Source organism: Pseudophryne corroboree, chromosome 5 (assembly GCF_028390025.1).
Source record: "Pseudophryne corroboree isolate aPseCor3 chromosome 5, aPseCor3.hap2, whole genome shotgun sequence".
NCBI lineage: Eukaryota > Metazoa > Chordata > Amphibia > Anura > Myobatrachidae > Pseudophryne > Pseudophryne corroboree.
In genome coordinates, this window is record NC_086448.1 from 283,848,071 (window position 1) to 283,865,936 (window position 17,866).

Consider the following 17,866-nt stretch of genomic DNA (forward strand, 5'->3'; position numbering starts at 1 on the left):
CCAAGTAGCAACCATATCAGAGAGGACTTCTTACTTATTGTCAGGTGTCAAATTCAGTGGACTCATTTAACCCCTCGGGGGGGGCAAGGGTTCTAAGTTTATGGATCCAATAATTCTCCCTGAGGCAGAGTTTTCTGCATCTATCCCCCCCTCGTGCTGTAGGCATGATAATTTCTATGCCTATTAAGTGAATATCATCAGGATTTTTTTGTGGATTTCGGAAAAATGTCTGGAGACACTGTGGAAAAGAAATCCCTTTTGTATATTGCGTCTATGCTCTAAAATCTAATCCTAAATTTTCGTGTAGTCCTACCTGCATAAAGGAGATTACACTTACAGATCAATATATAAATGACATAGGAACTGTTACAATTAATGAAAGACCTTATTTCAAACAGTGTATGATCAGATGAAGTGAAACATTTAGAATTGTTCTGAATGTAGGAGCAGGTGATGCATTGTTTAGCGCCACATTTGAAGCACCCTTTGACTCTTGGGAGCCACTGAGAAGTTACTGTAGGGGTGACAGATGTAGCCGAGTCTCTTTTATCTACAAAGTGGATAGGAGCTAGATATTGTTGCAGGTTGTTCGATTTCTTAAAAATAACCAACGGTGTCTCTTTTACTTCGGTTCTAAGTATTTGATCTGTAAGTAATATAGGATAATTGGTACGTATAATGTTTCTAATTTTAGAGGAAGAGCTATTAAACTGTGATAGAAAGACCAGTTGGTCATTCTCAAATTTATGTTGTCTTGCTTTATAAGCTAAAAGATCATTCCTATCTAATAAATCAGCCTTTTGTCTGGCTGACTTAATCAGAGCCATAGGGTATCCTCTTTCCAAAAAGGATAAGGAAAGTTCATCTGCCTGTAAATAGTAATCCTGTATATCACTACAGTTGCGTTTGATACGTCTAAATTAACCAAAAGGGATATTGTCTAACCATGGTTTGTAATGTGAACTACTATAATGTAAATAATTTAGGGTGTCAACCTCTTTCCAGAAAGTTTTAGTAGAGATTTTATCATTAATTATAGACAAGGTGATATCGAGGAAAGTAATCGAGGATCTGTGTGAAGTACTAGTAAAACTCAAATTAAACTCATTAGGATTCAACAAAGTGATGATATTGGAAGAAAGTGAAATGTCACCATCAAAAATAAAAAACATACCATCTATGTAACGGCCATAGAAGACGAGGCCCGCGCCGAAGTCCCGCCCCCACACATGGGTGTGCTCGAAGGCCCCCATGTACAGGTTGGCGAAACTCGGCGCGAACCTCGTCCCCATGGCCGTCCCGAGTATCTGTAAATAATAATTTCTGTTAAAAATAAAATAATTATGAGATAATATAAAAGAAATAGTCTAGTATAAATTGTTGTAACTCAGGTTGGATTGAATTGGATTTTAAAAGAGAGTCCGCTATAGATGATAGGCCTTTCTGATGTGGAACATTAGAATAAAGAGCCTGTACATCACAGGTCATAAAGAAAAAGGAACTTTTCCAATTAACCTTGGAAATGGCATTGAGAAAGAAAGTGGTGTCTTGAATATGAGATCGGAGTGAAGAAGCCAGTGGTTGCAAAAAATAATCAACAAAATGTGATAAATTAGAAGTGAGGGACCCAACACCAGAAATAATGGGTCTACCAGGGGGTGCGGAAAGTGATTTGTGTATCTTGGGCAGGTGATAATAAGTGGGGATGACAGGGTGAGCAGGTATCATATCTCGATTCTTCCCTCGTTATAATACCTTTAACTACAGCTGCCTGGACTAATAAAGTCAAAGAGTTATGAAAATCCTGAGAAGGGTTTGCAGGTAGTTTGATGCATGTATTACTGTCATTCAATTGTCTGAATGCTTCAGTTAAATAATCATCTGTATTCTGAATAACAATGGCCCCTCCCTTGTCCGCAGGCTTAATGACAAGGGAGGGGTCATTGGTTAATTTTTGGAGAGCCAATCTCTCTTGAACAGATAAATTATGTCTGTATTTGTATTTTTTCCGTTCTTTCTGACATAAGTTATTCAAATCATCGAGTGTCTTTTTATAAAAGATCTCAATGGGAGGGCTCCTATGGTGTTGAGGAAAGAACTGGGATTTATTTCTAAATATAGACTTACGGTCACTCGTACGTTCATGGTTATAAACCGGGACAGTTGGATTAGATAAACTGCTCTCCATAAATAGAGATTCCAACACATCCAAACCCATTCTGTCCTGATCATCTAAGATGATTGGTGTACCCTCGATTTTACATTGAACCAATTTTTTGGTGGCAAAATATCTTTTGCGCGCCAAAGTGCGGATATAAGTATTCAGTTCTACAAACAAATTAAAAAAGGCAGGGGGTTTGGATGGAGCAAATTTGAGGCCTTTGGCCAGGAGGAGAGTTTCAGATTTACCAATTTCCACAGAGGACAAATTATATACATGAGTTTGTTTTATGATCTCAGATCTCGCTTTTTTTCTTTGTAATTTGCGGCCTCCTCTACATCCTCTAGATTTTCTTCTCTCGCTCTCTTTGGGGAATCTATTCTGAGTTGCTCGTACCGATTGTGTGTATGGTATGGAGGTCTCGGTCTGTAAATCCTCTTTCCCTTCTCTAAAAAATGTGTAGTATTTTTTATATTAACTATTTTGGGTCGTACTGATGGCTCAGCTGAAGGTATACTCTGTGGGGATTGAAATTTGCTAGGATAATTGTGTGTTTAAGAGGAATATGTATTCTTATTAGACTGATATTTCTAATCAGTCTTGTCAAATCTCTTAGGTTGTGTAGAAGTTCTAGTATATCTCCAATTGGATGTACTACGTGATCTTCCTCTATTGGAGGGATTAAGTCCCTTATTGAAACTGCGGACTCTATTCTGATTATAGTCATCTGTATCTCTACTGAGTTTCTTATTTTTACCCTCTATAACTTCTTTCTCGTACTGTTCTATTTTACGGTTAAGCTTATGATCATTAAACTGAAATTGTGGGTGATCAGAAAAGGAACTCAATAATTTTCTGGTGGTCTCAATTTCATGTGATAATAAAACAGTTTTATCTTTACGATAATTCACAAGTAAATCCATAAGTGAAAAAGAACAATTATCTAATAGAGAGTCCCATTTATCTTTCAATGAGGGCTCATCAACAAAGGATAGTGTCTTGAAGATTCTGAGACCCCTTGGGATTTTTTTTAGTTTTAATGTATTTCTGTAGAGTGACCATGTCTCACCAATGGCGGGTTTCTGCTTTCATAAGATCTTCTAATTTAAAACAGGTTATTAAACTCCCTCTCATGGTCATTCTGAATGGGAGGTGGTAAACTGGTCTCCGAGTCCTCATTGAAACTAGCTTCATAATGTGATCTCTTGGCACATTCATATAAACAAGTCAAATCAACCATAATAGCAAAGATTTTTTAATTAAGTAATTAAACAGAAAAATGAGCAATAAAGAGGCAGCTAGCAGATTTACACAAAGAATAAATGAAAAAAAGAACAATAAACTGCTTAAACAGCGCCTCAGGAATAGATTACTAATAGGTAAATTTCCCTGATAGATGCGCAGCAGTAAAACACTATGTGGGTGTTTAATCAAAGAATAAATTGGAACAAAAGAACAGCTGCGCAGTATACCGGGGAAAAAAGGTATGAGAGCCGATGTATACAAAATAGATTAATTAACCATAGATACAATAAAACAATTAATAAACAAACAAATTATGATGATCCATAAAACATTAAAAATGCATTAATAAAAAGCACACCTTGAATCAATATATCACGCTCAATGGAGCGACAGCTGTTTTAATTCACTGAATAAATGTCCACACATATCGTAGGGAGCTCAGCTGGTATATTTGCTATGGAGCAATAAACAACGGGCAGTCCCAAAAGTATAATGGAATTGTAGGCACAAAGCTGGATGGTGAAAGTAAGTTGATACCTCTCCTGTGGGCTGGTCCAGAGCCGAGCGTCCTCGGCTATGTGTCCTGCGATGCCCACTAATGCGAAAGCCGCGAGGAAGAGGGAGCCGTCAATTCACTTAAAGGTTGAAGCCGTGTATTGATGTGGACGGCTGGCGGGGAAAAGCACACCCGCAACGGCTCATACGATCACTGTAGCTTGCTTCCAAATGCGTACACCTGTGCAAGGTGTGCTGAAGGAGGCGGGACCTAACGCGTTTCGTCACGTGACCCGTGACTTTATCAAAGGTGTATACCAGCCTCAATCCGGATCAGTTTTTAAAGCCAAATAGCTAAGTGTGCAAAGGTGTAAGTGATCAACAAATCGACATAATTAAATACATCGGCTCTCGTATATAGATAACAAATATGAATGTCTGAAAAGGACAAAAAGTATATTCTCAACGTGTTATAGATTTACTAAGACGCACATGCATCAATCTACTCAATAAAGAGCGCTCATTAGATGATAAAGATATTGAATATTATAATAAAAAAGAAAAAAATACAACAGTATAAAGGAACACAACCGTAAAATTAGAGCTCCAGATATAAAGAGTATTTGAAGAAACCTCTAATTGGATCGATATAACTGCCATATGGCATATAATCATCCAAAGCAAAAAATAAATAAATACAAAAATTATAAAAATAAACTCAGTAGTAATCATAAATAATAAAAACTAAAAAATAATAATAATAATATCGTATAATAACACATATCAGACCCGGAACCGAACCCAGGTACCTAACTGTTCAACATCAGCGATCAAACCCAGTGCGCCACTGAACAGTTGACAAGAATCTATACCAAATCAACAGAGCATATAATGAAGCAACGAGTTCTTCTTAAAACTCAAAACGTCTGACAATTAGCTCTCATGTTTCACCCAAAAGGAGTGTAATAATTAAAGATAAAAAACCCCATATTAAATAGAGATAAGGATGTGGGTATAAATATAAATATAGAGATGATTATAATTCATGGGCTCTAACAGTAGGTTAAACCTCAGACTGATAAATGGATCCCCAAGTAGCAACCATATCAGAGAGGACTGCTATTAGGATTACAAGTTAGAAATAATGTGGCTTGTTCAGAAGAGGGTCCCCTGAATTATTTTTCATGGATTTTGATATATTTTAGTCGTTTATTATGTATTTGTTGTTTGTGTTTATGCTATTACCAATCAACTGCAATGGTATAAAATATTCTAAGTACCGGTATATTATATACACAGCTACAGCATTATTTGACATTTATTTTATTTACCGACGGTAGATATCTGTATGCAGTGCTGCTAAGTAATAACTGGGTGTCTGTGCAGTTTTTGGCACTCCCTAACATCTCATTCTCCAGGAGCATATTCTGGCTCGTGCCTGTCTTCTTGGATTGGTTTTAGCAGTGATCTGCTTGCAGGCCGTTTCCTTTTGGATCGTTGTTCTTAAGGCGGTAGTCTGGGCTTGTTCCCGCTACTGTTTGCTTTGCTGTTGCATTGTTGAATAGTTAGAGGGTACTGGACCCATTGAGGGTTCTAGCCTCTAGTATTGGTTGCCTCCTTTTGGACCTTTTTCAGTCAATGGACTCTGCTGTTTGCTTAGGCATTCTGTGTGCAGGTGATGGTTTGGTCAATTGCTTCTGTTGCTTTACTGATGCTGGTGTCTTGCTGGGTGTTTTGGCTGGCCAGTTTCTCTGTTTTCAAGATGTGTGGGTGTGTTTTGGGGGTAGTGCTAATTTTGTGGATGCTTTCATACTTCATCTATGCATAATGTGCATAGGCAAACGCAGGGGGTGTTTACGGTTGCCCGGAAACCACCCTCCTCTTGGCAAGTGGCTCAAATTATGAAAACAATAGCAATGGTATATAGGGGGTAATTCCAAGTTGATCGCAGCAGGAAATTTTTTAGCAGTTGGGCAAAACCATGTGCACTGCAGGGGGGCAGATATAACATTTGCAGAGAGAGTTAGATTTGGGTAGGTTATTTTGTTTCTGTGCAGGGTAAATACTGGCTGCTTTATTTTTACACTGCAATTTAGATTGCAGATTGAACACACCCCACCCAAATCTAACTCTCTCTGCACATGTTATATCTGCCTCCCCTGCAGTGCACATGGTTTTGCCCAACTGCTAACAAAGTTCCTGCTGCGATCAACTCAGAATTACCCCCCATAATACTATAACTAGAGCTACCACCACATAATGCAGTTTAAGGGACAGAGCAGAGTTGATGCACATGCCCAGTGGTAGCATCTTCTTCTACCAAGTTTTCTGCGTGAATCCTCAATCAGTACACTGGACAAGAGAGTAGCTACCAGGAAGAAAAGATAGGAGCCTTACCATGAGGTGGGAGAATGTGTGCTTAAAAAGTGCAGGACTGGTTTTATTATGTTTGTGTATTTATTTATTTATTTATTTATTATGTTTAATCTTTTTCCTGACCACTTATTTATATTATTTAAATGTGTGATGCAGCCTATACTATAGACCATCTATAGTGTTAAATATTAATACTGTATTCCATACAGTATACATTAATGTCCAGGGTCTTTACTAGGTTCTTCTACCGCTCTCCCAGACTCCAACAATTGCTCCAACGTTCCACAGAGTGGGAGATTGTGTACTGCATTTGGAAACCCCCCTCTAGAAATCCTGCGTTTGCCACTGATGTGGGTAGTCTTTGGTATCTGGCATCCATTTGTTGCTTCGTCTGGGATCCCGGGATCTGCTTCTGTTAGGCTTCCTCTATGCAAGCCATGTGTTTTGTTTTTTTCTTGGGAGCAGCTGGTACTCTGTCCACACATTCCACACCTTTTCTTGATTTCCAGTGTTCGCATCTATGGATACTAGTTTCGGCTGGATGCTTTCTATGATGTGGATATCTGAGCATACCCTCCCATTGGGGCAGCTTTTTAACGTCCCATGGTGAGCAGTGTCCCTAAGATTGGATGAATGAGGAAGTGGGATTTTTGTACCTATCCCTTGGTTTTGGGCTCCTTTCAGTTGCACTGAAGATCAGGGGTTGCAGAGGGGAGACGCTTCTGTCTTAAAGTCTTAGTTTGTATTAAGTGTCAGCTCCATTCCTTTTCTTGTAGCGGATTTAATGGAGTCCGAGTCCGCCTGACGTGCGGGATGCCGGACAAACTTGGACATTTTTTTTAAAGGGGTCAATCATTTACAATGCTGGCATCCCTCACCCATGGCAATCTCGGACTCCTGCCGATAGAATTGATGGCAGATAAGAACCACTTGACGCATCTAGTCTTCTCCTTTTTTTTATCCTTTAGGTAACCTCAACCCTATTTGATCCTTAGTTTTTAGTTCTCCTCATCCATGGTGAGCAGTGTCCCCTAGATAAAAAGGATTTCATGAGAAGTATAAAATTCCCATTTTTGCAGTATTTTTCTCATTTGAAAAATGTTAAGTACCCTTGTGGCTGAATTATCCAGTTGTACCACAAAGGACAGATACAGTACAATGCCATATGTCTTTTAAGGAGCAAGTAAACATGTAGTAGATGGTTAATACAAGATATGAGCAGTGCATGAATGTTAAATGTACAGTACAGTGTGTGTCTGAAAGCTGTTATATTTACTCTTTGTTAGGGATGCCTGCGTTTGAGGATCTGATGAGCATTTATAGCCGTTGTCGTGGTGTATCTGCTTCAGTGCAAGACTGGAACTTTTTTCTTGCTCTTACATTCTTTAAGCTGGCTGGGATACTACAGGTAAGTTCCTCCCTGTGTGTACATTGCCTTAGTGCCATACATGCATAAGTCAGCTCTGGTATGGAGCAAAATGAATATGATCTAATGGCCTGATTCAGAGATGGACACTGCAGCAGCTGCGAGTACAGTAGATGCAAATTCTAGTATCAGCCCCTCCCCTGGTGCAGAAGTTTGTATCTAACTGCAGACACTGAGACAGCCACTTTCAGCATCACATACTGTGTTTCTGTAGATGCCACAATCAGCGCACCATCAGCACCTGTGGCAGGTGCAGTTTCTCTGTGTGACTCAGGCCGCTTATGGCTGTAGCTGTGCGTCTGTGAACGCAGCCACTTGCAATGTGATATCCGCGACACTCCCATGACATGCCCATGAGACGCACAATTTTTGCGTGTACCTCTAGCCACCTCCCTGTCTCCATCCAGGAATGGGTGGTCTTCAGGTTGCCGGCGGCCAGGCTCCCAACGACCACCATACCGGCGCCGGCATACCGACAACTTTTCTCCCTCCAGGAACACCCATCGGTTTTCCATCCTATTTCTGGTAATGCCTGAATTGATCGCAACTCACCTTTGTGCATACTCTGTGTAACGCATGTGCTGTACGGCTTATCATACATTTTCACGCATGCGTAGTTGCAAAAAAATCATTCAAATATGTGAAGATCGGCGGATTGCATGCAACTCAGGATCAGGCCGTAAGCCTTTTATGTGAAGACATCTAGACCAGAACATGGTGACCATTCTTACAAGGACAATATTACTGAGTCTTTGGCTAAAACAGTGGAATCATGTCCATTGTCTGCCCATTGCAGACCAAATATCTGTGTCACTCATCCAATGTTTAGGACAGAGGTGAATACCTGTGATTTGTATTTTATTTAGATAAAGTTTCAACTTTTAAAACAAGAAACATTCCCCCCTGCCTTGTGCCTCTTAACATGATGACTAATGTTTTTCCTCCTCTCTTATTCAGGGCATCCACGCAAGATTCCTTCTGGGAAATTCCAGTGGGGAGAATGCCAGTATATTTGCTGATGTGGTTAAACCCCTGGCTGAAAGTGGACTCAGACTAGCTAAACGGTAAAAAATAGCAAGATGTCTTGCATTATATAAGTCTTTTATAAGTATCTGCAGTAGTATCTGCAATATCATACAGGGTCATCCTGATTTCTCTTACGTCCTAGAGGATTCTGGGGACTCCGTAAGGACCATGGGTATAGACGGGCTCCGCAGGAGACATGGGCACTCTAAAGACTTTAGAATGGGTGTGCACTGGCTCCTCCCTCTATGCCCCTCCTCCAGACCTCAGTTAGATCCTGTGCCCAGAGGAGACTGGGTGCACTGCAGGGGAGCTCTACTGAGTTTCTCTGTAAAAGGCTTTTTGTTAAGTTTTTTATTTTCAGGGAGCACTGCTGGCAACAGGCTCCCTGCATCGTGGGACTGAGGGGAGCGAAGCAGACCTTCTTAAATGATAGGCACTGCTTCTTAGGCTACTGGACACCATTAGCTCCAGAGGGTCGGAACGCAGGTCTCACCCTCGCCGTTCGTCACGGAGCCGCGCCGCCGTCCTCCTCACAGAGACGGAAGATAGAAGCCGGGTGAGTATTAAGAAGAAAAGAAGACTTCACAGGCGGCAGAAAACTTCAGAACTTCACTGAGGTAACGCTGCGCGCCATTGCTCCCAACACACAGCGGGCACTGTAAGGGTGTAGGGCTCAGGGGGGGCGCCCTGGGCAGCAATAAAGGTGTTATTTGGGGAAGGTCTCGCGGACCTGGTTTCCACAGCTACCGCTGGTAAATCTACTTTTTTGCCTTATGTTCCCCCACAGCAAAAGAAAACACCACAATATCAGATGCAGTCCTTTCGGTCGCATAAATCCAGAAGAAGTCGGGGCTCTTCCTTCCTCGCCAGAGGTAAGGGTAAAGGGAAAAGAATGCCTGCCACGGCTAGTTCCCAGGAACAGAAGTCCTCCCTGGCTTCTACTAAATCCACCGCATGACGCTGGGGCTCCACTGAGGGAGTCCGCGCCGGTGGGGGCACGTTTTCGACTCTTCAGCCACGTCTGGGTTCAGTCAGACGTGGATCCTTGGGCGATGGAAATTGTATCCCAGGGCTACAAGCTGAAATTCAGAGAGGTGCCTCCGCGCCGATTTTTCAAATCGGCTTTACCAGCTTCTCCCCCAGAAAGGGAGATAGTTTTAGCTGCAATTCAAAAGCTGTGTCAACAGCAAGTGATTGTCAAGGTTCCCCTAGTTCAACAGGGAAAGGGATACTATTCAACCCTGTTTGTGGTTCCGAAACCGGATGGCTCGGTCAGACCCATTCTAAATCTAAAATCCCTAAACCTGTACTTGCAAAAGTTCAAATTCAAGATGAAATCGCTCCGGGCAGTTATCTCCAGCCTGGAAGGCGGGGATTTTATGGTGTTACTGGACATAAAGGATGCATACCTTCATGTCCTCATATATCCCCCTCATCAGGCGTACCTGAGATTCGCTGTACAGGGCTGTCATTACCAGTTTCAGATGTTGCCGTTTGGGCTTTCCACGGGCCCAAGGATTTTCACCAAGGTAATGGCGGAAATGATGGTGCTCCTGCGCAGGCAGGGAGTCACAATTATCCCGTACTTGGATGATCTCCTGATAAAAGAGAGATCAGTTGCTGAAAACCGTGTCGCTCTCCCTGAGAGTGCTCCAGCAGCATGGCTGGATTCTAAGTCTACCAAAGTCACAGTTGGTTCCAACGACTCGGCTATCATTCTTAGGCATGATTCTGGACACGGAACAAAAGAGGGTTTTTCTCCCGATGGAAAAAACCCAGGAACTCCAGAACATGGTCAGAGACCTGTTAAAACCGAAAAGAGTGTCAGTCCATCAATGCACTCGAGTACTGGGAAAGATGGTGGCGACTTACGAGGCCATCCCCTTCGGCAGGTTTCATGCGAGGACATTTCAGTGGGACCTTTTGGACAAGTGGTCCGGGTCCCATCTTCAAATTCATCAGAAAATAAGCCTGTCCTCCAGGGCCAGGGTGGCTATCCTGTGGTGGCTGCAGAGTGCTCACCTTCTAGAGGGTCGCAGGTTTGGCATTCAGGACTGGGATCTGGTGACCACGGACGCGAGCCTCCGAGGATGGGGAGCAGTCACACAAGGAAGAAATTTTCAGGGACTATGGTCAAGCCAGGAGGCTTGTCTACACATCAACATTCTAGAATTAAGGGCCATATACAACGGCCTACGACAAGCGGAGAATCTTCTTCGCGACCTCCCGGTTCTGATTCAATCAGACAATGTCACAGCCATGGCTCATGTAAACCGCCAAGGCGGGACAAGGAGCAGAGTGGCAGTGGCGGAAGCCACCAGGATTCTTCGCTGGGCGGAAAATCACGTAAGCGCTCTGTCAGCAGTCTTCATTCCGGGAGTGGACAACTGGGAAGCAGACTTCCTCAGCAGACACGATCTCCATCCAGGAGAGTGGGGACTTCATCAAGAAGTTTTTGCAGAGATAACGAGTCTTTGGGGACTTCCTCAAATAGACATGATGGCGTCACGCCTCAACAAGAAGATTCGGAGGTATTGTGCCAGGTCACGGGACCCTCGGGCAGTAGCGGTAGACGCCCTGGTGACACCGTGGGTATTTCAATCGGTCTATATGTTCCCTCCTCTTCCTCTCATCTCAAAAATATAGAGAATCATAAGACGAAAAAGAGTTCGGACAATACTCATTGTTCCAGATTGGCCTCGAAGGGCTTGTTATTCAGATCTTCAGGAGATGCTCACAGAAGATCCATGGCCTCTTCCTCTCAGGGAAGACCTGTTGCAGCAGGGGCCCTGCGTATTCCAAGACTTACCGCGGTTACGTTTGACGGCATGGCGGTTGAACACCGAATCCTAGCTGGAAAAGGTATTCCGGAGGAAGTCATCCCTACTCTGATACAGGCTAGGAAGGAGGTGACGGCGAAACATTATCACCGGATCTGGAGGAAGTATGTATCTTGGTGTGAAGCCAAGAATGCTCCTACGGAAGATTTCCACTTGGGCCGTTTTCTCCACTTTCTACAGACAGGAGTGGATATGGGCCTGAAGTTAGGCTCCATTAAGGTACAGATTTCGGCCCTATCTATATTCTTTCAGAAGGAATTGGCTTCTCTCCCAGAAGTCCAGACTTTTGTAAAGGGAGTGCTGCACATCCAGCCTCCTTTTGTGCCCCCAGTGGCACCTTAGGACCTTAACGTGGTGTTACAGTTCCTAAAATCTCACTGGTTTGAGCCTCTTCAAACAGTTGAATTAAAATTTCTCACTTGGAAGGTGGTCATGTTGTTGGCCTTGGCATCTGCAAGGCGGGTGTCCGAATTGGCGGCTTTGTCTCACAAAAGCCCCTATCTGATTTTCCATGTGGATAGAGCAGAGTTGATGACGCGTCCTCAATTTTTGCCTAAGGTGGTTTCATCGTTTCATATGAACCAACCTGTTGTGGTGCCGGTGGCTACGGGAGACTTGGAGGATTCCAAGTCCCTGCATGTAGTCAGGGCCTTAAAAATTTACGTAGCCAGGACGGCTCGGATTAGGAAAACAGAGGTACTGTTTGTCCTGTATGCGGCCAACAAGGTTGGCGCTCCTGCTTCTAAGCAGACTATTGCTCGCTGGATCTGTAACACGATTCAGCAGGCTCATTTTACGGCTGGATTGCCGTTACCAAATTCGGTGAAGGCCCATTCCACTAGGAAGGTGGGCTCTTCTTGGGCGGCTGCCCGAGGCATCTCGGCGTTACAGCTGTGCCGAGCAGCTACTTGGTCGGGTGCAAACACCTTTGCAAAATTCTACAAGTTTGATACCCTGGCTGATGAGGACCTCATGTTGGCTCAATCGGTGCTGCAGAGTCATCCGCACTCTCCCGCCCGGTTTGGAGCTTTGGTATAATCCCCATGGTCCTTACGGAGTCCCCAGCATCCTCTAGGACGTAAGCGAAAATAAGATTTTAAACCTACCGGTAAATCTTTTTCTCCTAGTCCGTAGAGGATGCTGGGCGCCCGTCCCAGTGCGGACATATTTCTGCAAGGCTTGTATATAGTTGTTGCTTACATAAGGGTTATGTTACAGTTAAGATCAGTCTTTGGCTGATGCTGTTTTGTTCATACTGTTAACTGGTTGCGTATATTCCAGGTTATACGGTGTGGATGGTGTGGGCTGGTATGAATCTTGCCCTTAGATTAACAAAAATCCTTTCCTTGTACTGTCAGTCTCCTCTGGGCACAGTTTCTCTAACTGAGGTCTGGAGGAGGGGCATAGAGGGAGGAGCCAGTGCACACCCATTCTAAAGTCTTTAGAGTGCCCATGTCTCCTGCGGAGCCCGTCTATACCCATGGTCCTTACGGAGTCCCCAGCATCCTCTACGGACTAGGAGAAAAAGATTTACCGGTAGGTTTAAAATCTTATTATAACCTCTTAATTTTCTCCCATTGAGTAAAATAAACTCCCAATCCACGCTAAATGGGAAACTGACCAACAACTGTCTGACTTGGAGAAAAAAGGCTGTTATGTTTTTAAAATATCTAGATACATCAACCATTGTGAAATGTTGGTTAGGTTTATTCACATACTGTACTTAATGCTGGATAATCTTCCTAAAATCTGTCCTTCTCCATCTAAATTTTGCTGGGGGAATTGAGGCGAAGTTGAGTCCCTTATCCCATATATCCTAGACATGTCCACTTATCAAGACATTTGGATTAAAGTCTTTAATTTGATCTTCCAGGTAGTCATTGTGAGTCTACACATTTCTGCTGAGATTGCTCTCCTCCGTCATTACCATCACACCTCTAATTGTATAATGAGCATGTTACCATACATGTCTTTTTCGTCTTTTTTGCTTTGGAAACCTATTTATTGGCGAGAAGCCTTGGGGTAAATGTAATAGCCTGAGATCTGCAGCCATGGGCGTGTTCCTGGTGAGTGTAGCTGAAGTTGTAAAGTAGCAATCATTTAAAAGGCAAAACCAGGTTGTTTTTGCCTCTTAAATTATTGCTACTGTAAAACATCATCCAAACTCGCCGGGAACCTACCAATGCCTGCAGTTCTGAGGTTATTACCTTTACCCCTTGGTCTTACAAGTACAAAATCATAAGATTACATCAGATTAAATGTCTTTTCTGACCTAATATAAGTGGAAGAGATCATAGTACCAAGGTGAAGAGTTTTCTTTTTTATAGTGATTCTCTGCTTTTCCCCAATAAATAATTTTATTAAAAAGAAAATAAAAATAATAATTTTGTATCAAAAGCTATTAAAAGAGCCACTTGGGATTTTTCTGTTCTTTTATATATAGTTTTTTCAAACATTTTTGCAGGGTTTAATCCAGACATCTTTCTTTATAACCAATCCAGGTTGTTTAATTTATCTTGCATATGAATCTGCCTACACCTTTATCACAGGTGTAACATTCTCTGTGACAGGGAAGGTGGTTTTTTCACCCCTCACTTTCAATGATAGAATTCTAGTAGGTTCAGACCCCTCTCCAACTTGGTGCTGCAGAGTCTAATGATTCAATATACCAAGTAATTTTGTATGTTTTAATACACAATTTTATTAAAAATACAATAAAATATTTAAAATTCACATTTCATATTCATTTTTGACAAAATACTTACAGTGCATCCGGAAAGTATTCCCAGTGCTTCACTTTTTCCACATTTTATGTTACAGCCTTATTCCAAAATGGAATAAATTAATGTTTTCCCTTAAAATTCTACACACAATACCTCATAATGACAATGTGAAAAAGTTTTTTTGGAGATTTTTGCAAATTTATAAAAAAAAAATAAGAAATCACATGTACATAAGTATTCACAGCCTTTGCCATGAAGCTAAAAATTGAGCTCAGGTACATCCTGTTTCCACTGATCATCCTTGAGATGTTCCTACTGCTTAATTGGAGTCCACCTGTGGTAAATTCAGTTGATTGGACATGATTTGGAAAGGCACACACCTGTCTATTTAAGGTCCCACACTTGACAGTGCATGTCTGAGCACAAACCAAGCATGAAGACAAAGGAATTGTCTGTAGACCTCCGAGACAGGATTGTCTCGTGGCACAAATCAGGGGAAGGATACAGAAAAATATCTGCTGCTTTGAAGGTCCCAATGAGCACAGTGGCCTCCATCATCCGTAAATGGAAGAAGTTCGGACCCACCAGGACTCTTCCTCCAGCTGGCCGGCTGTCTAAACTGAGCGATCGGGTGAGAAGGGTCTTAGTCAGGAAGGTGACCAAGAACCCGATGGTCACTCTGTCAGAGCTACAGCATTCCTCTGTGGACAGAGGAGAACCTTCCAGAAGGACAGCCATCTCTGCAGCAATCCACCAATCAGGTCTGTATGGTAGAGTGGCCAGACAGAAGCCACTAAGTAAAAAGTACATGGCAGTCCACCTGGAGGCTGCCAAAATGCACCTGAAGGACTCTCAGACCACGAGAAACAAAATTCTCTGGTTTGATGAGATATAATTTGAACTCTTTGGCGTGAATGCCAGGTGTCATGTTTGTAGGAAACCAGGCACCACTCATCACCGGGCCAATACAGTGGCGGAACTAGCGAGCGGTGGACCCCGGTGCAACAAAATGCTTTGCCCCCCCCCCCCATCCCATCCAAGTCCACCCCCTCACCCCTGGAGAGGATCTGGTGAGGGGGACCTGGTCAGGGCCAGAGAAATGGATACCTAGCAACAATGCAGTAACTAGTCATTTTAGCACTGTGTGCAAGAAACGGCATCGGAACCCCACCCCTGCATGCAAAACAGGGGCAGTGTGCGCCGCAGGCGCGCGCAAAAATACATAGTGGCGTGGCTTCGTGGGTAAGGGGTGTGGCCACAAAATAATACCAATTCATAAAACGGTGCACAGTAGTCTCCATTATTCAAATTACGCCGCACAGTAGCACCACTACACCAGGTAAAGACCCTTTTACACCTTACGGCGGACAGATTCCTCTTTTTACACATTACGGCAGACCGCGTCCCCCTTTTTACACATTACGGCAGACAGCGTGCCCTTGTTACACATAGCGGCAGACAGCGTACAATTTTTACACACAACGGCAGACAGCGTACACTTTTTACACATAATGGCAGACAGCGTGCCCTTGTTAAACATAGCGGAAGACAGCTTACACTTTTTACACATAACGGCAGACAGTGTGCCCTTTTTACACATAACTGCAGACAGCGTCCCCTTTTTACACATTACGGCAGACAGCGTCCCCCTTTTTACACATTACGGCAGGCAGATTACCCCTTTTTACACATCACGTCAGGCAGATTCCCCCTTTTTACACATTGCGGCAGGCAGATTCCCCATTTTTACATATTGCGGCAGGCAGATTCCCCATTTTTACACATTGCGGCAGGCAGATTCCCCATTTTTACACATTACGGCAGACAGTCGAAAGAAAGAAGAATTATACTTACCCTCTCCGCTGGCTCAGGCACCTCGGTGCAGCTTCTGACGATTCCAGTGCAGGAGAGAAGGAGGAGGAGGGAGGTGGAGGTGGGAGCCGCAGCAGCGCTGTGTTATTGGTGGAGGCGCTGCTGCTGCTGCCCCTCTGCTTCACTATAGGCTGTTCTCGGAAGACAGCCTATAGTGAAGCAGAGGGACAGCAGCAGCAGCGCCTCCACCAGTAACAAAGCGCTGCTGCGGCTCCCTCCTCCACCTCCCTCCTTCTCCTTTTCCCCCGTGGCCGCTGCAGTGCGCTCCTCTCCTCTCCGGGCGGCTGTGTGTTGCGGGCAGCGGTTGCCCGCAGCACACAGCGGCATGTAATGAGTCAGTTTTGACTCATTACATGCTTTGGGTCCCTGGACAGAGGCGGGCCCCAGTGCAACGCACTGGTTGCACTGGCGGTAGTTCCGCCTCTGGGCCAATACCATCCCTATAGTGAAGCATGGTGGTGGCAGCATCATGCTGTGGGTATGTTTTTCAGTGGCAGGATAGAGGGAAAGAAGAATGCAGCAATGTACAGAGACATCCTGGATGAAAACCTGCTCCAGAGCGCCCTTGACCTCAGACTGGGGCGACTGTTCATCTTTCAGCAGGACAACAACCCTAAGCACACAGCCAAGATAGCAAAGGAGTGGCTTCAGGACAATTCTGTGAATGTCCTTGAGTGGCCCAACCAGAGCCGGATTAAGGGGGGGTCCCGGGGATACGTACCCCCGGGCCCCCCTTTCCGAAAGGGCCCCTGCCACACCACAGATCAGATCTCTCTTCCGATCCGATCTGTGGTGCTGCGCTCTCGTCCGCACTGCAGCCGTACAGACAGGACAGCTGAGCGACGGCTCAGCTGTCCAATAATGTATGAGTGAAGTAGGCTGCCCCAATGGCTGAGCGGCAGGCTGCTTCACTCATACATGATTGGAGAGCTGAGCCGCCACTCAGCTGTGTGTGACTGTGCGGTTGCCGGGGACGGGAGCGGAGTTACCTCCTGACACTAGCGCACGCAGGGGGGGGTTCTGAGTACCTAGAAACCCCCCATGCCGCCGATTCATTTCCGAAGTTGACCGATTTTTTTTTTTTTTTTTTGGGGGGGGACGGGGGGACTGACGGAGGAGTTATGTAAGTGAGTGCCGCTGCAACTGCCTCCCCATATACACACACATGGCTGGGATGACAACCTGTTAACTCTAGGGGGAGCTGCAGCGGCAGCGCATAGATCTTCCCAGACAGTAACTACAGGGTTTTCAGAGCTGTCTGGCTGATACTCTTTCTCCGTCACGATAGCCTCCGGTAATGCACCCAGCATCGAGATGCGGGGGTAAGGAGAGCTGTACTATGTATATGCGGGGCGGGGCAGGGCGGATGGGGTGGGGGGGGCTGGACTGTGTGTATGCGCATGTAGGGGAGCTGGACTGTGTGTATGTACGCAGGGGAGAGCTGGACTGTGTGTATGCTCAGGGGAAGGGGAGTTGGACTGTGTGTATGCTGGGGGGAAGGGGAGTTGGACTGTGTGTTTGCAATGGGGGGAGCTGTACCATGTGTATGCACAGGGGAGAGAGTTGTATTATGCGCAGGTTGGGAGGGAAGCTGTATTGTGTACATTTTTTTATACCTTGGCTGTTTGAGATTTAAAGAGGCTACTTGTATTACTTAGGCAGGATTAAGGTGCTGGGACTATATATATATATATATATATGT

At 44.2% G+C, this 17,866-nt stretch overlaps 1 protein-coding gene across 2 annotated transcripts in view; it reads left to right on the forward strand.

The window, feature by feature from the left end:
• ACAD11 (acyl-CoA dehydrogenase family member 11) overlaps positions 1 to 17,866 on the forward strand; it is a 279,715-nt gene that overhangs the window by 113,803 nt on the left and 148,046 nt on the right. For both annotated transcript variants that reach the window (XM_063922380.1, XM_063922381.1), the window contains 2 exons: positions 7,564 to 7,685; positions 8,661 to 8,767. In XM_063922380.1, the coding sequence (XP_063778450.1) occupies positions 7,564 to 7,685; positions 8,661 to 8,767 (229 nt within the window). The remainder of the gene's footprint in view (positions 1 to 7,563; positions 7,686 to 8,660; positions 8,768 to 17,866) is intronic.